The 25,124-nt window shown below is 44.4% G+C and overlaps 1 protein-coding gene across 1 annotated transcript; it reads right to left on the reverse strand.

The window, feature by feature from the left end:
• Positions 1 to 399: 399 nt before the first annotated feature.
• LOC110513756 (calbindin) lies at positions 400 to 24,387 on the reverse strand. The gene is made up of 11 exons (XM_021593474.3): positions 23,925 to 24,387; positions 23,362 to 23,438; positions 14,201 to 14,275; positions 10,831 to 10,911; positions 10,637 to 10,693; positions 4,270 to 4,347; positions 4,062 to 4,117; positions 3,911 to 3,950; positions 3,740 to 3,793; positions 2,143 to 2,214; positions 400 to 1,378 (listed from the first exon to the last, which is right to left on the reverse strand). Exons 1-11 carry the CDS (start codon positions 24,001 to 24,003, stop codon positions 1,247 to 1,249), a joined length of 801 nt encoding a protein of 266 aa, XP_021449149.2. The 5' UTR covers positions 24,004 to 24,387; the 3' UTR covers positions 400 to 1,246.
• Positions 24,388 to 25,124: the final 737 nt, after the last annotated feature.

Below are 25,124 nucleotides of genomic sequence, written 5' to 3' on the forward strand. Positions count from 1 at the left end.
TGACACAAACTGGCGCGCCTGGCACCTACTAACATACTCTGTTCAAAGGCACTTAAATCTTTTGTCTTGCCCATTCTCCCTCTGAATGGCACACATACACAATCCATGTCTCAAGGCTTAAAAATCCTTATTTAACCCGTCTCCTCCCTTCATCTACACCGATTGAAGTGGATTTAACAAGTGACATCAATAAGGGATCATAGCTTTCACCTGGACAGTCTCATGGAAGGAGCAGGTGTTAACATCTTGTACACTCAGTGTATATATTACGTTTTTTATTTGTTATTTTGAAATTAAATGTATTATTTTGTGTCATCCATATCATTCTTGACATGGTCAATTCCCCCCTTTGTCAGTCAAGTAGCAACACAGCGATGCACACAGTTGGGGTGTAAGGTATTTGTTGAATTGAGTTTTATTACATCTTACACAGTGTTTCTGGTGCCCAGCATGGTGGGGCATGGCATTGTTAACAGTGCAAAAAAAGGTCCATGTAGCACATCAGAGACTGGCACCATCGTTATACACAGGGCAGGTCAGGGGTCACGAGGGGTTAGGCTACACAACTCCGAGATATGTGCTTGTCCATTCAGTAGTACCTCCACACAAGGCTAGCCTTCAGTAACTAACATGCACTGCAAAACGATATATAGCTTAAAATTGTCTCACATCACAGAACTGTTCTTCCGCTATATATTATATTTAGTTTCCATGCACAACATTACAGAAACATTTTAGTAACATATTGCTTAGGCTAATGGAGGGATATAATTCTAATAGTATAAGTTATTGTTACTAGTAGTTTGACTACTTGGTGTAGAGATATTAATTAACAATACGGTAAACATTGTTGTCATTGGTCAGTAGGGGACACACCCTCTCTTTCAGCCAATGAGAGGCTACAGTCCTGGAGTATGTAGTATAGAGAGGACAAAGTACAGGGACTTTCAATGGTGGTATCAATCTCATTGTTACAAAAATCTGTACATTTACAAAGAGTATAGAAACAAAAGATTTGAAAAGTATGTGACACCCTATGTCTCTGATAATGTGCCCTAGCTACACACACACTGTCACTGGCAAATTGACAGATTTATTGAAAGAAAAGCAAAAACTGAAACAAAAAAAACACCCTACATCCTTGGAGTTTCAAGCGACAGTATCTTTACACAATTCATGAGTGAGGGGAAGGGCGGCGGGTTAGAAGGGGATGGAGGGGGTGTGGTTAGGTGGAAAGAGGAGTGGTTTATAAGGGGGCAGGGGCTGAAATGTCCTCAGCACAGAGCACAAGAGCTAGCTCTGTCCTGTATAGCTTGCCCCCGTCTGATAGCGCCATAATGGCGGTCTTATATGTGGGGATTTTGTTGACTTCCAGCACCTGTCGGAGACAAGAAACAGATGAAGATATCCAACTTGTCATTTTCTTCCCTTGACTTTTACAGATTTGACATTGACCCTACTTTTTCATTTCAAAATCCCCCGCGGCTTTGAGATGGTCGCTGGCCCAAAGCTTAGCTCATAAAGATGACACAAAGTATTTGCACAAAAAAAAAAGAGTAGGCTCTACATGCTTTGATATATTGACATCCAGATTATTTTTTTTAAAGTCTGCTGCGAGAGAGTGTGAAAGAGAGAGATAGAGCAAGAGAGAGACAGAGAGAGAGAGAGAGAGAGACAGAGCGATTGGATATCTGTCCAGTTCTAAGCATGCTCTTATGAGTTTGTTTGAAGAGGTATTGTGATTGTCCTCAGGCCAATCATATCACCACAGGCAACAGACGAGGCCCTCTGTGATATTTGAAGTCTCAAGATGAAAAACTAAAATATTTCTTTGGACTGTTCAGACCTAGATTCAATCAGATCCAGTGAAAGCTGACACCCGCATAGCTGGTGTTTCAGCGGTGTGGGTTTATTACTAATTCGACTTTGCGCATCCAATGGCAATGTCCGCGATAAGTATAACGCCGGGAGCCGCTTGCTGATTTGACAGCTCCAGCGCAGTTACACCTCAGACATCGCCTACATAAAAACAATGAGACTGCTATGCAGTTCTTCTCGATTATCGCGGGTTAAGGCAGAACTGATTGAATCTTGCCCTTAGTCTCCGCTCTTCTCCATCAATTAAACAGAATGGAAACACACCTTCTTGTTCTTCTCACACAAATCTTTGAGGAGGGCATCCAGCTCATTCTCATCCATATAACCATTCTCATCCTGAGAGAGACAGAGACAGAGAGAGGGACGGAGAGAGAGAGAGAGAGAGACAGAGAGAGAGAGAGGGACGGAGAGAGAGAGAAAAGGACAGAGAGAGAGAGGAGACAGAGACAGAGAGAGAAAAGGACAGAGAGAGAGAGAGGGACAGAGAGAGAGAGAAAAGGACAGAGAGAGACAGAGACAGAGAGAGAAAAGGACAGAGAGAGAGAGACAGAGAGAGAGAGAGGGACGGAGAGAGAGAGAAAAGGACAGAGAGAGAGAGAGAGAGAGACAGAGAGAGAGAGAGAGAGAGAAAAGGACAGAGAGAGAGACAAACACCATTTAGCCCACCTTTGGGTTTGGTTTGGTATGCAGTGACAACATGATGTCGCGTTGCATCTCACAAGCCTAATCTCAGTAAACAAACAAAACAATAGGCTTAATGAACAGACGTGTATATTTGAACAGTCTGTTCATGGGCCCTTCTGATATTTTCTCATATTTTCTATTCATGAATTTGAACTGTTTGTTTTTGGTCCTCTGTGTACTTACTGGCTTGTGTGCACTGAAAGCAATATTATAACCACATCGCTGATACCTTTACAAGGATATCCCTATCCACTTTAGGGGACTTCTCTGTGTGTCCAACTCCATTCAGAGCAATAGAAATACTGTACCACAGAGTCAAACAATCAATCCTCTGTGTTGGCAACAAGTGCGCCATCATCAGTAACCATGTGGAACAGTTAGTGCCAACATGGCACTTCTAAAATTCTCAAACTTTAAACCAGGTTCTACTGTATGGTCGAAGACTAAAACAAATGGAAAACCATGATCAGCCAGCCACTCAGATTAATTGTCCTGTAATGCTCTACAGGCAAACTAAATAATGTGTTGTCATTTGCTGCCCCAATTACCTGTCTGGATGTCACATAACAGCAAGGCCCAGAACTCCTCCCTGCCCACCTTGTCTGTTTGTCTGCCCGCCTCCCTGTCTGTTTGCCGGTCAGCCTCCCTGCCTGTCTGCCTGCCTGCCCGCCTTCCTGCCTGCCTACGCAACATGAACCTGCGAGTCAATATGAATCGTAGGCGCTGCCACGAGAGAGAATGGGCCGATCTGCCGACCTACTCCAGGGACAGTCATACATTATAGGGGGAGAGAGAGAGGAAGAGGGAGAGGGTGGGGGAAATGGGTATGGGGAAGAGAGAGAGCAAGAGAGGAAGAGTGATGGGGACAGCGGGGGGGCATGTACTGTATCCATTGTGCATACAAATAAGGGCAATAGGAAGATAAATGGGTAGATAGACAGGGAAAGAACGAGAGCAAGAAAGAGAAGGAGAAATAGATAAAGAGGATAAGAGAGAAAGATTGAGGGAGTGCATCCCTGGAGAGCAGCAATTGCCTAGACTAGGACTGTCTGAAGCACTTTCTGTCCTTGTTCATACTGTGTCTTGAGATGCATTGAATCATTCAAAAAGCCATAACAGCAAGTGATTCTTCTTTTTTTGAGAGGGTGCATAATGACAATGTATTATTGGAATGTACCTGATCGTATAACTCAAAGATCTTGTTGAACTCTCTCCTCACCATCTTCACATTCTGTGACAGAAAGACGAGCGAGAGGGGGAGGAAAATAGAGGGAGAGGAGACAATGGAGTCAAGGTCAATCTGATTTTCCGATTCCCTCTTGGATTTACTCTGGGAATAACCACCAACCTGAAACTTGAGTAGAAAGTTCTCCTCGTCCGGTAGCAGCCTGTTAAAAAAAAACACACACATTGGAAGAATTGTGTTCAGGTAATATAGAGCACGATGTGGAGACAGATATATCATTCATATCACACAGGAGAAAACTTAATAAGCAGACCTCGCCATTTCTGCCAAACACAACTTCCCATCGTGGTTTGAGTCGAATATTTTGAGCTGGAAGATAAAAATAAACAAACAAATTAAATCTCTACAAAACAGAATATGAAGTACTATACTGTACGGAGCTATTTGTTATAGCCATTTAGCTACAGTGTTCTCAATGTTGTTTCTGAGGCTAGCTGCACAAGTATAAACTATATTCTTACTGTGGTATGTGTATACTCGTCTAACTTCTTTTCGTCATATGGTTTCTTAGCCTTCTGAAGCAGATCTTTCAAAAAGTTCTGGAAATGAAGCAAAGGCAGAAAGATCAGTTTGACAACAACGCCTGCTATAGCAGACACATTTGAAATGCAATGCTGTCTGGGAGGTACAGTCAGGTCCAGAAATATTGGCACCCTTGATAAAGATGAGCAAACAAAGACTGTATAAAATAAATAATACAAATACTGAGCTACAGTGTCTTTATAAAGTATTCCTACCCCTTGACTTATTCCACATTGTGTTGTGTTACAGCCTGAATTCAAATTGGATTCAATTGAGAAAAGTTCTCACCCTTCTAAACACAATACCCCATAACGACAAAGTGAAAACATGTTTTTAGAAAGTTTAGCAAATTTATTGAAAATGAAATACACAAATAACTAATTGACATAAGTATTAACAACCCTTTGCTATGACACTCTAAATTGAGCTCAGGTGCATCCAATTTCCTTTGATCGTCCTTGAGATGTCGCTACAACTTGATTGGAGTACACCCGTGGCCAATTCAATGGTTTGGACATGATTTAGAAAGAACCACACCTGTCTATATAAGGTCCCACAGTTGACAGTGCACGTCAGAGCAAAAACTATACCATGAAGTCTGTAGATCTCTGAGCTATAATTGTGATGAGGCATATACCTGGGGAAGGGTAAAAAAAAAAACATTTCTAAAGTGTTGAAAGTTTCCAAGAGCACAGTGGTCTCCATCATTGGGAAATTGAAAAAATATGGACCTACCCAGACTCTGCCTAGAGTCTGACCAAACTGACAAGAAGTACCTTAGTCAGGGAGATGACCAAGAAATCAATGGCCATGACAGAACTACAGAGTTCTTTGGCTGAGGTGGGAGAACCTGCCAGAAGGACAACCGTCTCTGCAGCACTTCACCAATCTGGGCTTTAGGTAGAGTGGCCAGACTGAAGCCATTCCTGAGAAAAATACACATGACAACACGCTTGGGAGTTTGCTAAAAGCCACATGAAAGACTCTGAGATAATTGAATCTCATTGAAAATCTGTGGAAAGACTTGAAGATTGCTGTTAGCCGCCGCTCCCTATCTAATTTAACAGAGCTTGAGAAAATCTGCAAGGAAGAATGGGAGAAAATCTCAAAATCCAGATGTGCAAAGCTGATACAGACATAACCAAGACGACTCAAAGCTGATACAGACATACCCAAGACGACTCAAAGCTGATACAGACATGCCCAAGACGACTCAAAGCTGTCATCACCGCCAAAGGTGCTTCTACAAAGTATTGACTTGGGGTGTGAATACTTATGTAAATTAGATATTTCTGTATTTCATTTTCAATAAATTTGCAAAAATGTCTAAACATTATCACTTTGTCATTATGGGGTGTTGTGTGTAGATGGGTGAGGAAAACAAAATCTATGTTATCAATTTTGAATTCAGGCCCCCCTTTGGCATTCTTCCTATTTTGTTGACTTACAACCTGAAATTAAAATATATATATTTTTTAGGGGTTTATATCATCCGATTTACACAACATGCCTACCACTTTGAAGATGCAACATATTTTTGTGAAACAAACAAGGAATAAGAGAAAACAGAAAACTTGAGCGTGCATAACTATTCACCCCCAAAGTCATTACTTTTTATAGCCACCTTTTCAGCAATGTCAGCTGCAAGTCTCTTGGGGTATGTCTCTAGAAGCTTGGCACATCTAGCCACTGGGATTTTTGTCCATTCTTCAAGGCAAAACTGCTCCAGCTCCTTCAAGTTGAATGGGTTCCACTGGTGTACAGCAATCTTTAAGTCATACCACAGATTCTCAATTGGATTGAGGTCTGGGCTTTGACTAGGCCATTCCAAGACATTTAAATGTTTCCCCTTAAACCACTTGAGTGTTGCTTTAGCAGTATGCAAAGGGTCATTGTTGTGCTGGAAGGTCAACCTCCCAGTCTCAGTCTCAAATCTCTGGAAGACTGAAACAGGTTTCCCTCAAGGATTTCCCTGTATTTAGCACCATCCATCATTCCTTCAATTCTGACCAGTTTCCTAGTCCCTGCCAATGAAAAACATCCCCACAGCATGATGCTGCTGGTGATGAGAGGTGTTGGGTTTGCGCCAGACATAGCGTTTTCCTTGATGGCCAAAAAGCTACATTTTTGACTCATCTGACCAGATCATTTACCTTCTTCCATATTTTTGGGGAGTCTCCATTTGGCGAACACCAAACGTGTTTGCTTATTTTTTTCTTTAAGCAATGGCTTTTTTTCTGGCCACTCTTCCGTAAAGCCCAGCTCTGTGGAGTGTACGGCTTAAAGTCGTCCTATGGACAGATACTCCAATCTCTGCTGTGGAGCTTTGCAGCTCCTTCAGGGTTATCTTTGGTCTCTTTGTTGCCTCTCTGATTAATGCCCTCCTTGCCTGGTCTGTGAGTTTTGATGGGCGGTCCTGTCTTGCCAGGTTTGTTGTGGTGCATTATTCTTTCCATTTTTTAATAATGGATTTAATGGTGCTCCGTCAGATGTTCAAAGTTACAGGTATTTTTTTATAACCCAACCCTGATCTGTACTTCTCCGCAACTTTATCCCTGACCTGTTTGGAGAGCTCCTTGGTCGTCATGGTGCCGCTTGGTGGTGTTGCAGACTCTGGGGCCTTTCAGAACAGGTGTACTGAGATCATATGACAGATCATGTGCCTCTTAGATTGCACACAGGCAGACTTTATTTAACTAATTATGTGACTTCTGAAGGTAATTGGTTGCACCAGATCTTATTTAGGGGCTTCATAGCAAATGCACGTACCACTTTTCCATGTTTTTTTATATATATTTTTTTAAACAAGTTCTTTTTTTCATTTTACTTCACCAAATTGGACTATTTCGTGTATGTCCATTACATGATATCCAAATAAAAATCAATTTAAATTACAGGTTGTATTGCAACAAAATAGTAGAAACACCCAGGGGGTGAATACTTTTGCAAGGCACTGTATATTATACGCTCAACATAAACTGAAAAATGTAATTATTTTATACTAACACAGTTGCTCAGAGAGATTTTGTTTAACAAGTAATATTTATTTTCACAAGAAGATAGGGGTCAAAATGATTGGCACCCCTGTTTTCAATACCTTGCGAGGATAATGGTACTGAGCTTTTTTCACCAAAAAATTATGGATTGGAGAACACATTGGAAAGCATATTAGACCCTTTCTTCATACAGATCCGTGGTATCCTTCATCTGTCTGTATGGACCTCTTCAATTCAAACCAAAGGTTTTGAATGGGGTTCAAGTCCGGAGACTGAGATGGCCATTGCAAAATGTAGATTTTTGTGGTCAACTAACCATATCTTTGTGGATTTTGATGTGTGCTTGGGGTTATTGTCTTGCTGGAAGATCCACTTGAGGCCAAGTTTCAGCCTCCTGGCAGAGGCAACCAGTTTTTTGGCTAAAATGTCTTGGTACTGGGTAAAGTTCATGATGACATTGACCTTAAAAAGGGCCCCAGGACCAGTGGAAGCTAAATAGCCTAATAACATCAAAGATCCACCTGCATATTTTACAGTAGGTATGGGGATTTTTTTGTGCATATTCATATTTTTTGCGACGCCAAACCCACCACTGGCGTGAGTGGCCAAAGAGCTCTATTTTCATGTCATCAGATAAATGTTAACACCTGGAGTTTGCAATTTTTTTTAGTTCCAGGTAAAACTATTTTGGGTTCCATATAGAACCAAAGGGTTCTACTTGGAACCAAAAAGGGTTATTCAAAGGGTTATCCTATGGAGAGCCAAATAACCCTTTTAGGTTCTAGATAGAGTGTATAGCTCAATATTTGTATTTATTTTATACAGAATTTTTTCTCATCTCTATCAAGGATGCCAATAATTTTGGACCTGACTGTATGACACAAAGTACAACTAAATTCTTAAATGGTTTGTGTTTTCTAAATCATTCAGTTTCATGCATACTGTAAAAAAAAAAAACCCTGCTAACTATGATACACCTTCCAAACTACCTCTTAGGTCTTGCAGTAAAGTGCTTGACTGTTGACAGTGTTATCGTTATCAAAACACTCACGGGAAAAGCTAACCCTGTAATGTCTTTTAACCATTAATTTAGGTTATTGAGGTTTGAAGGAGGTTTGTGGTGTGCACCTGTGTGGAGGGGGGTGGATGTGTGGGTCTTGGTGCCTATGTGTACCTAATGGTTCAAGGTAATGAAAACACATTATAATACATGTGGGTGTATATTGGCATGCATACTAATGTGAAGACATGATTCAGTTAGTAAAGAGTTTGAGCACGACTCTGTGTGAAATATACTCTAGGTTGTCTGATCTCTGACCCCACATTAACCTCGGACCCCTAGAACCTCAAGCATACGTGTGGAATTCTGATCCCCCCCTTTCTTATCACACATCAATCCAACTTAATTATTCCACAACTTTCTTGACACTAGTCTAGGGAAGGTCAAAGCCAACGTACAGTACCAGTCAAAAGTTTGGACACACCTACTCATTCCAGGGTTTTTCTTTATTTTTTACTATGTTCTATATTGTAGAATAATAGTGAAGACATCAAAACTATGAAATAACACATGGAATCGTGTAGTAACCAAAAAAGTGTTATACAAATCAAAATATATTTTATATTTGAGATTCTTCAAAGTAGCCACCCTTTGCCTTGATGGCAGTGTTGCACACTCTTGGCATTCTCTCAACAAGCTTCAGGAGGTAGTCATCTGGAATGCATTTCAATTAATAGGTGTGCCTTGTTAAAAGTTAATTTGTGGAATTTCTTTCCTTCTTAATGTGTTTGAGCTAATTAGTTGTATTGTGACAAGGCAGGGGTGGTATGCAGAAGATAGCCCTATTTGGTAAAAGACCAAGTCCATATTATGGCAAGAACAGCTCAAATAAGCAAAGAGACTTGACAGTCCGTTGTTACTTTAAGACATGAATATCAATCAATCCGGAAAATTTCAAGAACTTTGAAAGTTTCTTCAAGTGCAGTCGTAAAAACCATTAAGCACTATGATGAAACTGTCTCTCATGAGGAAAACCACAGGAAAGGGAGACCCAGCTAACCTCTGCTGCAGAGGATAAGTTCATTAGAGTTACCAGCCTCAGAAATCGGCAATTAACTGCACCTCAGATTGCAGCCCAAATAAATGCTTCACAGAGTTCAAGTAACAGACATCTCAACATCAACTGTTCAGAGGAGACTGTGTGATCGAATTGCTGCAAAGAAACCACTACTAAAGGACACCAATAAGAAAAAAAGACTTGCTTGGGCCAAAAAACACGAGCAATGGACATTAGACCGGTGGAAATCTGTACTTTGGTCTGATGAGTCCAAATGTAAGATTTTTGGTATCAACCGCCATGTCTTTGTGAGATGCGGAGTAGGTGAATGAATGACCTCCGCATGTGTGGTTCCCACCGTGAAGCATGGAGGAGGAGCTGGGTGTGATGGTGAGGGGGTGCTTTGCTGGTGACACGGTCAGTGATTTATTTAGAATTCAAGGCACACAAAACCAGCATGGCTACCACAGCATTCTGCAGCGATACGCCACCCCATCTGCTTTGCGGTTAGTAGGACTATCATTTGGTTTTCAAAAAGACAATGAACTAAAACACACAACCAGGCTGTGTAAGGGCTATTTGACCAAGAAGAAAAGTGATGGAGTGCTGCATCAGATGACCTGGCCTCAACAATCACCTGACCTCAACCCAATTGAGATGGTTTGGGATGAGTTGGACTGCAGAGTGAAGGAAAAGCAGCCAACAAGTGCTCAGCATATGTGGGAACTCCTTCAAGACGGTTGAAAAAGCATTCCACGTGACTACTTTCATGAAGCTGGTTTAGAGAATGCCAATAGTGTGCAAAGCTGTCATCAAGGCAAAGAGGGGCTCCTTTGAAGAATCTAAAATATATTTAGATTTTTTTTAACACTTTTTTGGTTACTACATGATTCCATATGTGTTATTTCATAGTTTTGATGTCTTCACTATTATTCTACAATGTAGAACATAGTACAACTAAAGAAAAACCCTTGAATGAATAGGTGTGTACAAACCTTTGACTGGTACTGTACATGAGTGAAACTTTGGTATACGGGTTAAGAAAAACAAAACTCCCCCCGGGATTCCTACAAAACGCTCAATTACCAAAATGATTTACAATACAAAGTGATTTCAAGTTACAGTCCAGATGAGCATTGACCTCAGAGGCTCCTTGTGAGCCTATATCCCCATAATGAAATAGAGAGGACAGTGAGACAGTTCATCAAGACACAAATTAGGAGGCACTACACACACCGGCAGGCATTGCTCACCTTCAGCTCATCTGCTTCAATGTAGCCACTATGGTCTGCATCATAACATCGCCAAGCCTGGAATGAGACAATGAGTGAAAGAGGGGTTTGTATCATCAATGAGGAGAGAATAGTTAAATCAGCTAAAAACAATGTTTATGTCATGAGTCACTTGAAAACATTTAAATAGATAATCTTGGTTAATAGAAAAATACCTGCATAAATTCTGCACAAGACTTCAACTGTTGCCGGAAAAATAACAAGAAGTTCTCTTCTGTGGGCAATATTTGTACTAGCTGTGACACAGAGAAAAGAGGAAAATATATAAGAGATCATACTGTATTGTCCTGAAACATGGTAACATTGGTTGAACATCCCATTTATTTTTAACAGTTGATCAGTGGCAAACAATGGCACCCAATGACAGGCACAGATGTCATTTAAACGTCTAGTTTCAATTTACATTTGGTTGAGTTGTCAACTAACAGGAATTTAACGTGAAATCAACAAAAAAATTCACTATGTCATTGGATTTAGGATAAAGTTGGGTGAAAAAAAGACTAAATTCCCTTATGTTGATTACTTTTTGCAAATCCAATCAGTTTTTCATGTTGATTCAACGCCATCATTGTGGCGTACCGCAGAAATGCCACGAGGGGGAGTCTCGTTGAGGTGACAGACAGAGGGGCTGATTGCTCACCAGCCATACTGGGCCCATAAAGCTGCCAGGTAGGCAGCACATGGGAGGGTTGCTACCGGACAGGGCAAGTCTAAGAACGTGGTCAGACCAGGGTTGAAGTTTACCCACTATCAACGGAGGATGACGACATCGAGACCTACCTCTGCACGTTTGAACAGACAATACTCCGGGAAGGTTGTCCCAAGGCGAAGGGGGCGAGTCTGCTGGCCCCGTTCCTGTCCGGAGACGCCCAAAAGGCATATTATGAACTCAACACAGAACAGGCGGCTAACTATGACTGTCTCAAGAAGGAGGTACTCAGCCACTACGGATACAGCCTGGCCCGTCGGGCCCAATTGGTCCACGACTGGAGGTTTGTGGCCGACACTTCCCCCACGAGCCCAGATGAGCGACCTTCACCAGGGCATGGCTCCTAACCGACATAGCCATCCTCCTTGTTATCAACAATGTGGTCATGGACCGCTTCTTAATGGCACTACCTCACATGATGAGGTCGGTGAGCCTACACACCCAGACCTTGGAGGACCTCTTGTGAGCTGTGGAGACGCATCAGAATACCGAGGCCCTGCTGAAGGGGATGCAGGCCAAATCTGTCGGAGGGGACAGAAGGATGACCCCACCACTTTACTCCCAATATGACAGTCAGCTGGGCTAAAGGACTGCAGACCCACGGAGAGACAGCTGGAGGAGAGTCGACCCGCTGCTAAGAACCCCAGGTGGATGAAGACCAAAGGAGGTGTTTTGAGTGTGGTGCCCGGGAACACCTCGCATCGAATTGCCCGGGTCAAGAAGAGTCAATGCCATCAGCGGGCCCTGGAGATTAGTCGGGCCATGCAGTAAACTATGTCACCTCATGTTGGGCCCACAGTGAACCACCAGTACCCATGGTGCCAGTGAAAGTCAACGGTCACGACACACACGCTCTGTTGGATTCCTGCAGTGTGGTAACGCTGTGTCCGTATCCTGTGTCCACGGTGACACCAAGTGTTATTCGACCAGGCAGGCCACCATCGTGATGCCACAAGGGAGCTGCCAGATAGTGGAGGGTGTCATACCTGAGTTGCCAGTATCCCTCCTTGTGGGACGAGATTGTTCGCTGTTCACGGCGCTGTGGAGGCACGAGCTGGGAACAAGAGTATGAGTTGGCGACCGACGAGAGTGGGGACAGACCGTCACCTGCGCGGCCCGGAACCAAGAGGTTGCCAAACCTGTGTCTACGGACTCTGAGTTGGGGGTCTGAGGGGGCGCTGGAACCAACCTCACCTGCTGAACAACCGGAAGAGGAGCCCATGCTGCCCCTCTTCAATTTCCAGTGGAAGGATCTGAACTTGAAAGTGCCCCAGGCCTCCACTGGGTCTCCTCCTCTAGCGGCCTACTGGATCTCGCCATGGAGTTGTGGGAAGCCTAGCCGACCCCGTTACGCGACGTGGTAAAACACGTAGAGACGATGAGGGAGCGGAAGACAGGCATATGGCCAGTGGTAAGGGAACATATGGCGAAGGCCCAGTGCGCCCAAGCCAAGGTCTGCAATTGGGGTACCCAGCCCAGAGAGTTCCATGTGGGTGAGAAGGTGCTAGTTTTAATCCCTAATGCAGAAAATAAGTTGAAGAGGTGACACGTGATGACAGCCTTGGCCGTGTTGTGGTCAAAACCCAGGACGTCGACGGGACCAGTGGTGGTCTCGAGCAATGCGGACCTCGGACCGACCCAGAAGCAAGCACTCCAAGAGCTCATCGATCTGAACACCGCCGTGTTTTCCAAAGGTGGACGAGCTCATCGACCGGTTGGGAAAGGTCCAGTACATCAGCATCCTGGACATGACCAAGGGATATTGGCAGGTACCCTTGGCAGCCTCCTCCTGGGAAAAGACAGCATTCTCGACACCGGACAGCTTATACCAATACTGGGTCAACCCGTTTGGTCTCCATGGAGCCCCGCCCACGTTCCAGCGCCTGATGGACCGAGTCCTCAGACCCCACCAACAGTACGCAGCGGCCTATTTGGATGACATCATCATCCACAGCCAAGGTTGGGAAGAACACCTGACGCGCCTCTAGGCGGTGCTGGATTGCTCATGCAGGCCGGATTGACAGCGAATCCCAAGAAATGCAAGCTGGGGTTCGAGGAGGTGAAGTACCTGGGTTATTTGATCGGACATGGGAATGTCAAACCCAAGGAGAGGAAGGTCCAGGCGGTTCGTGACTGGCCCGTTCCCCAAGGCACAGGTCAAGTCCTTCCTGGTGCTGGTGGGATACTATAGCTGGTTAATCCCCAACTTTACGGCTATGGCCCTTATCGATCTGACCAGCACCCGCCTCCCAAAAACACACAGCTGGCTGCTGAGAAATGCATTGTGAATCCGGTTTGAGACCCAGCCTAAACTTTCAGACTATTCCCGCTAGACTAGCCATCAGACAGCTGCAACATAACCATTCCGGGGGCATTGAAACACCCCACGCCAACAAAAAAAATTCAAACAGGACTCCTGATCTTCCATCATGCTGCTGAAGAATCTAATTTAAACGGCAATCTCGTATTCCAAACACAATAGATGTTATTTCCACTTTCAAATAATGTGTATTACCTATATTTTTGTGTAATCATTGTGTGTGTTCGTGTGCGATGGTGCGTGGGTGCATGTGTGTACAGCCGAATGATCCTGTCTGTCAGATAAAGCTTCAGAGTATCCATCTATAGCAGAGATATGAATCCCCTTGACCCTGCACGGCTAAATTGACTGTCTTTAAAAATTATATTTGAACACCTTTCATAGAGGGAGAAGCCCCCTCTAAACCTGGCAGTGTTTCAAGATCTGGTGTCCCTGAAAGTCCCAAACTCTAGGTGGGCCTTAACCTACTGCATCATGAGTTTATGTAGACTCTTACCTCAACAATTCCAATTTTGGCATCTGTATTTTTCTCATATTCCTGTACAAAAGCCTTCATTTGGTCTGTAAGCTCCTATGAGAGAGAAAAAAATACATTGTCAATTAATTGCAGTAGCTTTTACCTTGAAGAATTACATACAAATCTCAACATATAAACATATAATTAGTTAACATTGAAACTAAATAGGGATTCACACATCCTTATAACAAGTAATTATGTTTTATGCAGGGAAGATCTAAGTTGTTTGAAATACAAGCACGGATAGCATGAGGGCTCAGTAATCTGCTCAATTATCTAGAAAGGCTATTTAGTAGGCACCTGGTGCCATGGAAGACCTTGTATACCTTGTGTCCTCACAAACACCATTTAACATGCCAAGCAGATTAGGAGCGATGGTTGTAATCTTCACCCATCAGAGCACAATTCTAATAGAGTCTTGACACTGGTCAGTCCATGTCGCTGCACACATACAGATGGCCAAGCGATGCATTGATTATGCATGTACGAAGGGGCCCAACCAGCTCTCAAAGTCGCATGTCAGAATTAGACATTGATCCATGTTTCTCAAATGGCAAATTTAGAAGTTGTTCCAAATGTAAAGTTTCAAAGTGTTAAGTTTAAGGCATTAACTCTGAATTGTTATGGTTAGGGTTAAATTCAGGCATTTATTCAAAATTCTTAAGGTTAGACATCAACTCTGAATGGTTAAGGTACGGGTTAAGGTTTGGGATAGGTTTAAAACCAATATAAAAACGACATTCTATTGCTAGATTAAAACTTGCAACCTTTCGAATCAGATGCTTACGCCCATCTGCCATTCCCGTTCACAACGCCCTAGCAAAACCGAAACCTACTTGAAGGTAACAGCTCTCACTGTTGCCCCTAGAGGCCGGTTCCACGTCATCTCCTGACGTCCTCAGACATTGATGGACGTGGAATACTGACTTGCATCACAGTTGACCTGGCTGCACAGCCAGCCAGCTACTGATGTAAGGCCTGGTGGGTAGGGATAGAGATCTCCACTGACACGTTCAGTGTAATTGATTCGAGTTGACGAGGCACTGATAGTGTCATGTACTTTCATAGAAGCATATGAAGTGCCTCGAGAGAATGCTAGAATAAGTTCCAAGGTCCAATGCAGTCATTTTTATCTCGATATCAAATCATTTATGGGTAACAAGGAGCTTACTGTGATTGTTTTCCATTAAAATTGAAAAAACAACAAAAAAAAACAGCTTCTTAGCAATTTTCACAGTATTATTACAACCTCATAGTGTGGAAATATATATAAAACATATATATAAAACAGGTAAATCACGTTTTTGACTACACACTGGGCCTTTAAAGGCAGCCATTTGAGGTTGTCTATGTTGGGACTGGGAAGTGTTACATGTGACAATGTGATACTGTAGATACTGTATGATGTGTAACACTTAAAGGGTAGCACTTATCTGCTACATGGCCTTGCAGTAGGCCTGTTGAAGTGGGCTTTATTGCATGCGTAGTTAATTGCGTTCTTGTGTTGCATACTTGTGTAAGGTATATATTAGGCTTTAAGCTGCAAATTGAGCATTTCTGTAAAAGATGGACATGGCCTTTACCATGATCACTCACTCCCATTGTATCGATGGTAAAAGTAAATGAGTTGAAAGATAGAAGAAAAAAAAAACAACTAGATTACATTTGATATCCAAGGATAAAATATCAATATTAGTGTATCTTACACCTCGATCACACCTATATCATCAATGTGCAAAATGGTACGCAGCACCATCTGGATGTGTTCAACAAAAGTTCAACATTCACCTTCTACTACCATTTCTGTCAAGTCGTCTACGCATACAGTTTGACGCATACGTTCTATAAATCCAACGTATGCACCACACAGAACGCACTGCAACTGCCTCTGCAACGCAATGCTGCAAGGCACACGCAGCGTTCCATTGGAAATGAATGTACTTCTGCTGTACCAAAATGCAATGACGCTATTGGTGTGATCGATGCGTTAGTACTCTATGTTTTTATGAGAACATCAAGGTACCTTAGTAATGACTAATGCCGGTTTTATAGAGCCTTTCTATGATAGGAATATAAACACAGTAGGACTCAGATTTTTACATTTGCATTTCACCTCCAAAACACAATCAATAAAAGCAATGCATTGCTTCAAGAACAATGTGAGCCATATCCTGAGATGCTATAAATAAATATCTGTAAATCCCAGTGTCACACCAGCGCTGACCAAATATGTTCCAAATATATGACCATTATCATTTCATAATTTTCCTTTCAGAGAAACTGGCACGAGAGGTTAACTCTAGCGAAGAAGATCACCTTGCATTCTCACTGGAGAACAAGTGTACTGGTAGAAAGTAGGCAATATTCTTAACATTGGCCTTGTCTTTCGGATTAAAATGATTATGTTGTATGAAAGGAAGATGTACTATGAGTGAGCACTTCGTCTAGTCCATGTGTGTGTCCACTGAGTAGATGCATGACGGCCATCTTTGGAAGCCATCTTTATTGCTGTATGACATAATCAAAATCATGTCGACTATCCAACACCAAGTGACTCTGCAAATGTTAAAGTGCATGTTTGATTGAATTCAATGGTATTTCTAAGTAAGAGGACCCTGAGCCAATCTACACACTGCATGCACTATGCAGTCAAAACCAATCATTGATCTCTGTATTGATCTGTCTGTTGATGATGCCCATGCTAAATGTGGAAACCATCTTTGGCATCTCTCTGCATAAGGTGGTGTCAGATATGCTAATAACTCCAATCCTACTTCAAATTGCACTTCAATGGTGTTTTCTCACTGGGCATTGATTGGGCAGTTGTAAATGGGCACTTAATTTGATGGTAAATGCGGCGATTTTCCATAATCAACTCCCCAATGTGCTCTCTCCCCATAGAGTAAATCAAAAGGTGTTTTCAGTGTCTGGCAAAAGTTGAGCCATTACTCCTGTTTAAAGTTCTGGGATTGAGTGCCAATTGACTTGCTCTATAGAGGCTTGGCTAATTGCTTGTATACAGAATGGGAAATAAGTGTTTAACCTTTCCAAAATGCAAAGCAGGAGAGTGCTGCACTGCAGTGCTGTTTGTCACTGAGCAATGGTGACTCAATCCAATTCAGACCCCAAAACGCTGAGTAGAGACACAAATAAACATACCAGTGTCAAATAAAAAGGTCAGAATGGAAAACTGCCACGACTTCCGCCGAAGTCAGTCCCTCTCCTTGTTCGGGCGGCGTTCGGTGTTCGACGTCACCGGCCTTCTAGCCACCGCCGATCCACTTTTCATTTTCCATTTGTTTTGTCTTAGTCTTACACACCTGGTTTCACTCACCCAATTACCTGTTTATTATTTAACCCTCTGTTCCCCATGTTTGTTCGTGAGTGATTGTTTTTTGTAAATCGGTTTGTTATTGTGGGCTCGTATATTTTGCCTTGTATATTTGTATTTTGAGTAAAGTACGTTGATTACTCATTTCTCCTGTCCTGCGCCTGACTCTCTACACCAGCTACATACAGGACCCCATTACAGAATTACTCACCAACCCAATGGAGTCAGCAGGAGCAGACACCCTCCCTGTGGCAACAGAGGAGCGCATTCAGCAGCATGCGACCATGTTGCAACGTCTGGGCACCGCCATGGATTGCGTGCTGCAGACGATGGATCGTTGGGAGAGAGGAGGAGGATTTCCAGCGCCTCCACCAGCGTCACTACCGCCGACCCCACTGTCCACCTCTCCTTCACCTGGTCCCAGCGGGATTCGGCTCGCGCTCCCGAGTGAGTATGATGGGATGGCTGCCGGATGCCATGGGTTCCTAATACAGCTGGAGCTCTACCTGGTGACCGTCCACCCGGCTCCTTTGGGACGTGAGAGCGTGTCCGCCCTCATCTCCTGCCTCTCAGGCAAAGCCCTGGAGTGGGTATGGAGTGAGGGAGACGCGGCGTTGGACCATTTTGCAGAGTTCACGACTGTTCCACCTGGGCTGGGGACGATGAGCGTGCAGGATAAGGCGCTCGTAGATTCAGGCGCAGCTGGGAATTTTATTGACCGTTCATTTGCCCATAGTTTAGGGATCCCCCTTGTTCCTGTGGATATGCCCTTCCCTGTGCATGCCCTAGATAGTCGACCATTAGGGTCAGGGCTGATTCGGGAGGCCACCGCTCTACTAGACGTGGTTACGCAGGAGGGTCACAAGGAGAGAATCAGTCTCTTCCTTATTGATTCTCCTGCGTTTCCCGTGGTGCTGGGCTTACCCTGGTTGGCCTGTCATAACCCCACTATTTTGTGGCAACAGAGGGCTCTCAAGGGATAGTCACGAGAGTGCTCAGGCAGGTGTGTGGGGGTTTCCATCGGTGCGACTACGGTGGAAAGTCCAGACCAGGTCTCCACCGTGCGCATCCCCTCAGAATATGCCGATTTGGCTCTCACCTTCTGTAAGAAGAGGGCGACTAAATTACCACCCCATCGACGGGGGGATTGTGCGATAAAGCTCCTGGTAGACGTAGTACTTCACAGGAGTCACGTGTATCCCCTGTCACAGGAGGAGACGGCGGCTGGGGCAGGGATACATTCGGCCTTCCACTTCACCTGCCTCCTCGAGTTTCTTTTTTGTGAAGAAGAAGGATGGGGGTCTGCGCCCATGTATTGACTATTGAGGGATCAATCAAATCACAGTGACGTATAGCTACCCGCTGCCTCTCATCGCCAGTGTGATCGAGTCAATGCACGGGGCGTACTTCTTCACAAAATTGGATCGCAGGAGCGCTTACAACCTGGTGCATATCCGGGAGGGGGACGAGTGGAAGACGGCATTTAGTACCACCTCAGGGCACTATGAGTACCTCGTCATGCCATATGGGTTGATGAATGCTCCATCAGTCTTCCAGGCCTTTGTTGATGAGATTTTCCAGGACCTGCACGGGCAGGGTGTAGTGGTGTATATCGACGACATTCTGATATACTCCGCTACACGCGCCGAGCATATGTCCCTGGTGCGCAGGGTGCTTGGTCGACTGCTGGAGCATGACCTGTACGTCAAGGATGAGAAATGTCTGTTCTTCCAACATTCCGTCTCCTTCCTAGGGTACCGCATTTCCACTTCAGGGGTGGAGATGGAGAGTGACCGCATTGGAGCCGTGCGTAATTGGCCGACTCCCACTACGGTAAAGGACGTGCAGCGGTTTCTAGGGTTTGCCAAATACTACCTGAGGTTTATCTGGGGTTTTGGTCAGGTAGCAACTCCCATTACCTCACTGCTGAAGGCGGGACCGGTGTGGCTGCAGTGGTCAGCTGAGGCGGACAGGGCTTTTGGTCACCTGAAGGCTCTGTTTACCTCGGCTCCCGTGCTGGCTCATCCGGATCCCTCTTTGGCATTCATAGTGGAGGTGGACGCGTCCGAGGCTGGGATAGGAGCCATGCTCTCTCAACTCTTGGGAACACCACCAAAGCTCCGCCCCTGTGCTTTCTTTTCGAAGAAGCTCAGCGCTGGCGGAGTGAAACTATGATGTGGGGGACCGGGAGCTGTTGGCTGTTGTCAAGGCTCTGAAGGCGTGGAGACATTGGCTTGAGGGGGCTAAACACCCTTTTCTCATCTGGACTGATCACCGCAACCTGGAGTATATCCGGGCTGCGAGGAGACTGAACACTCGCCAGGCGAGGTGGGCCATGGTTTTTACATGTTTTGTTTTCACTCTATCCTACAGACCAGATTCCCAGAATGCTAAGGCAGACATACTGTCCCGGATGTATGACACGGAGGCGCGGTCCACGGATCACACTCCCATACTTCTAGCCTCTTGCCTGGTGGCATCGGTGGTGTGGGAGCTGGCCGCGGACATCGAGCGGGCGTTACGCACAGAGCCCACTCCCCCCCAGTGTCCAGCTGGACGCCTGTATGTTCCGTCTGCTGTCCGCGACCGGTTGATCTATTGGGCCCACACGTCACCCTAGTCTGGTCACCCTGGCATCGGTCGGACGGTGCGTTGCCTTAGTGGGAAGTACTGGTAGTCCACCTTGGCCAAGGACGTGAGGGTTTATGTTTCCTCCTGCTAGGTGTGTGCCCAGTGCAAGGCTCCCTGGCACCTGCCCAGAGGGAAGTTACAACCCCTACCCGTTCCACAACGGTTGTGGTCGCACCTGTCGGTGGACTTCCTGATGGATCTTCCTCCGTCACAGGGCAACACCACGATCCTGGTCGTTGTGGATCGTTTTTTTAAGTCCTGCCGTTTCCTCCCTTTGCCCGGGCTCCCTACGGCCCTACAGACTGCGGAGGCCCTGTTTACACTATGGGGTGCCTGAGGACATAGTTTCTGATCAGGGTCCCCAGTTAACGTCCAGGGTCTGGAGAGCGTTCATGGAACGTCTGGGGGTCTTGGTCAGCCTCACCTCAGGCATTCACCCCGAAAGTAACCAGGATGTGGGTAGGTCATCCCCTGGGAAGAGATGGCCCAAAACTCACTCCGCCACTCCTCCACTAACCTCTCTCTTTTCCAGTGCGTACTGGGGTATCAGCCGGTTCTGGCCCCCGGTGTTCGCACCGGGGGACTGGGTCTGGCTCTCGACCCGAAACCTGCTCCTCCGCCTGCCCTGCCGGAAGCTGGGTCCGCGGTTTGTGGGGCCATTCAAGGTCCTGAGGAGACTGAACAAGGTGTGCCACAGGTTACAGATTCCCCCAGATTACTATATTATTCCCTTGTTCCATGTGTCTCTCCTCAGGCCGGTGGTGGCTGGTCCACTCCTGGAGTCTGAGGTGCGGGAGGTTCCTCCGCCCCCTCTGGACATCGAGGTTGCCCCGGCATATGCTCTTCGAGCCATCTTGGACTCGAGGCGTCGGGCGAGGGGCCTTCAGTACCTCGTGGAGTTGGAGGGGTACGGTCCGGAGGAGAGATGCTGGTGGAGGACGTTTTGGACCCTTCGTTGCTGCGGGAGTTCCACCGTCTCCATCCGGATCGCTGCGCCTCGTCCTCCGGGTCGTCCCCGAGGTCGGTGTCGGCGCGCGGCTGGAGCCGCGCGTCGAGGGGCGGGGGTACTGTCACGACTTCCACCGAAGTCGGTCCCTCTCCTTGTTTGGGCAGCGTTCGGCAGTCGACGTCACCGGCCTTCTACGTCACCGCCGATCCACTTTTCATTTTCCATTTGTTTTGTCTTATACATCTTGTTTCACTCACCCAATTACCTGTTTTTTATTTAACCCTCTGTTCCCCATGTTTGTTTGTGAGTGATTGTTCTTTGTAAATCGGTCCATTATTGTGGGCTCGTATATTTGCCTTGTATTTTTGTATTTTGAGTAAAGTACGTTGATTACTCATTTCTGCTGTCCTGCGCCTGACTCTCTACACCAGCTACACACAGGACCCCATTACAAAAACAGAATTTGCCAAAACTGCTTTTCCCCATCGGGGCTTACAGTTGAGCAAGATGGAATTGTGGGAAATACATCCATCAACCCATCAATCTGACGCAACAGGAATATGAGGTTGTTCCATAAGTCGTTCAGGCATGGAAAGACATATGAAATATTGGTAGATCAGACAAGTACTTGACACCTCATAACTAGTCATAATGTATTATTCAATGTCAATTGACCCTTCGCTAAGCCCCGCCCCAGAATTCTGGGGAACTAATCACAGCACTCCAATGGATAGCAGTACTTCACCTCGGAGAAGCTCATGTTTGAAACACATAAAAGTCTGTGAGGGCAGTGAGAAAACGTGAGTTTTCTTTAAGAAATACATGTTTTAAATGGCTAAATAATGGAATAGCGCACCAGGGTTCCAGAACCTGTTCATGGAGTATTTTTAGAATCCAAAATTATACATTAGTTTGCTAGTTCATCTGGTTAGCTATTTTTCAGGTTCATTGACCACCGAACGTTCCTAATGCTAGCAAGCTTGCCACTAAATATAACTTGTTTTCTCAAAATGTTATTAATACAACTCCAATCTGCAGTCGACATCAGGAAATGATTTGAGAACACTAGTTAGCTCCAAAAGAGGTTTGTACACTTTGACTGAGCCATAGACATTCCAGGTTTCAGTGAAGTGATTGTATTGGCAGTCCACTACAACATACCAGATAGGTTCTTGATTAGCAAGGGGTAGTCGGTGTATAATTTCATTGTGTATTTTTATAACCTTTATTTAACTAACTTACACAGTTAAGAACAAATTCTTATTTTCAATGAAAGCCTTTTCAGGAGCAGAATGACAGACTTGTATCTTGTCAGCTCGGGGGTTTGAACTTGCAACCTTCCGGTTACTAGTCCAACACTCTAACCACTAGGCTACCCTGCCACCCCAAAAACACAGTTTGAGATCATTGTGAGGGGATTTCGCCAGTGGTTGGAAGGGAGAATTGTGCTTCCAGGGAAAATGTTGTCCATGGCTGCAACAGTAACCAAGGGAGGTGGTGCTTAGCGAAGGGTCAATTAAGAACGACCAGTTTCACAATATCATGACAGTACTTTAAAATGGAAGCTCAGTGAAACATTATATGAAATGCACCATTTCCATCTCTTGAGAAAACCCTATGTTCATTGAACCAACAAGAAATCTAAAATATGCATTTAGTCTCTTCTGTAAATTAAATGTTCTCAATGACATGCCCTGTACTGCATTTTATAATCCAACCTTTTGATTATTCTAGTAAAAAAAAACATTAAAGATGACTGATTATTATTACACAGCAAATAGCACTAATATGAGTGATGAGGATGTTGACAAGACAACATTATGTCACGGCTGAAACAGACACAAAACTTGTAGGGTTTATAATACCAGCATCAGTGTTAAAACTGCTTGGTGCCTGTAATGTCTGGTGCACTGAGTTCTCTTTCTCCCCACCACACTTACCCCAATCTCTCTCTCTCGCTCTCTCTCACACATTCACACACACACAATGTTTTAACTTGAAAGCTTTCAACTGTGGCACCACCAGTAGCCTAATCAACCCCCCATTGGTTTCACAATGTCTATATGTCTAGCCTACTGTATGGCCTATCTGATGAAGGTAATTCGAATGAGGGTCATACCTAATGCATTTAAAAACTAGATAACAGTTCAGTCTGAGAAGACAATTAGTTGTCAGGCCGACTGCCGATACATTCAAGTTTTAAAGTTTAAAATAATTCAGTTTACTTACAAGTCCTGCCTGTTTTCGAGCTTGCTGAAGTTCTTTTATAAAACTCTGCAACTCCTTCCCTTCAATATATCCATTACCTGCAAAAAGTAAGCACCAAATTAATCAAAGACATGCGTAAAGTAGCCTACATTAAGTTTAAGAATATAACGCACAGGATCAAATCCATCATTTGCCGTTTCATGACAGCTGTATGACTGAATCATACTTTGACTGAATCATATTTTTAGTGCCTAAACCTATCACAATATTATAATCATATTTTCCAGTCATTTATAGTTTTGTAAATATTGATATTTCGCTATAAAATGGTGGTTAATGGTTCTAAATCAATTATTTGTCAATCCAATTTGTCACTGGATAAAGTTGAGAGAACAAATGTCACACAAATATCAGTCTTGACAGCTAAATCGACTGTTTCATTCAATATAGGCTACTACACATTTTCGAAAACCCGCTAAAAAGCGCAAATGGTCTCTGAGGGTCTTTGGCGCAACACTTCCCAAAAATCGTTTTACTTCAGTGCCATCCCCACGAATAATCCACAATCTTAAGGAATAAGTTACCATCGTTATCATAATGGTGAAAAATATCCAGGAACTGTGATGCAGAGATCTCTACTCCTTGCAGGTACGCGTTTGCCATCTCGGGTTAGGTTTGGGGACGGGAGCGCGTACCAGATAGCTGCACTGACCGAGGATCTGCAATGAATTGGACGCTTTGATCAGTCGGTGCCCGGTATTTAAAGGAAGCACTATCACGCTAATCTTTAACTGTCGCACCTCCGTCCCCGACGTTGGGAAACTAGCCAAACGCGCAAATCACCTCCTCTCTTCCCGCCGCAGGAATAGAGCGTGCTCAGCAGCACGTTGACGCGCGCCAGGGGGCACGGAGACGTGAGATCCATTTAAATGAGCACCCGCTCTTCGTGCTTTTAATTTCCCCCTCCAGATAAACGCTCTATCCGACAAAAGTGTAGAAGTTGTTCAACCAAATACTATCAACCCCCCTCCCTCTCTTCTTTATTCTGGCATTTAAGGGCCATCCTAGGGCTCTATATGAAATAAAACCCATAAATGGATTATGGAGTAGCAAAATTACATAATCTTCAAAATAAGAAAAAAAGGACAGAAAGGATGCTTTGAAATGCGAATTGCTGGCTTGGAACCTCCATGATAGTTGGGCTGATTCAACTCCCTGTCTAACTATGGAGATTTAGGATTTGGTTTCTTACTTTTACATTTCATTTAGATTTTTTCTTACACCATTGGCTGTTGTACTGGGTGGTGCCACTCATTAGAGAAGACTGTTGACTGCTGCCTCATAATGTGTGTTTACAGGGAAATGGGACACATAGTCCACACAATCAATAACAATTCAGTGCATGTGGTGGCTTTGAGAGATGGGGAAATGGAATAGAATAAAGTGAAGACATTACCTTCAATAAGTTGTTACTTGTGAGTGTGAGTGAGTGTGAGTGAGCGACAACAGAAAGATGGAACTTCAATATGGATGGCGGTGGTCAATGAATGCTATGGAGAGTCATTGTACCCCAGTGTATAAACGCATCACAGGTCTATGACTTGTATGGCTTCATACAGCATTGTATCACAAAGTTACTTCTATATGAATGCATTATGAAGAGGGTTATGTCTCTTTTTCAGATTGTCCATAGCTTGAATGGGATAGTTGTACACCATAGTACAGTGCCTTCAGAAAGTATTCCTATCCCTTGACTTATTCCACTTTTTGTTACAGCCTGAATT

Source organism: Oncorhynchus mykiss, chromosome 3, assembly GCF_057628025.1.
Source record: "Oncorhynchus mykiss isolate SJ-2025 chromosome 3, ASM5762802v1, whole genome shotgun sequence".
Classification (NCBI taxonomy): Eukaryota; Metazoa; Chordata; class Actinopteri; order Salmoniformes; family Salmonidae; genus Oncorhynchus; species Oncorhynchus mykiss.

Excerpts from the sequence above, each read along its gene's own strand:
- LOC110513756 (XM_021593474.3), bottom strand. The coding sequence starts at position 24,003 with ATGGCAAACGCGTACCTGCAAGGAGTAGAGATCTCTGCATCACAGTTC. Across the intron at positions 3,951-4,061 it reads TGTTTGGCAGAAATGGCGAG|GCTGCTACCGGACGAGGAGA; the intron begins GTCTGCTTATTA and ends TTTTTTTAACAG. Across the intron at positions 3,794-3,910 it reads ACTTTCTACTCAAGTTTCAG|AATGTGAAGATGGTGAGGAG; the intron begins GTTGGTGGTTAT and ends TTTCTGTCACAG.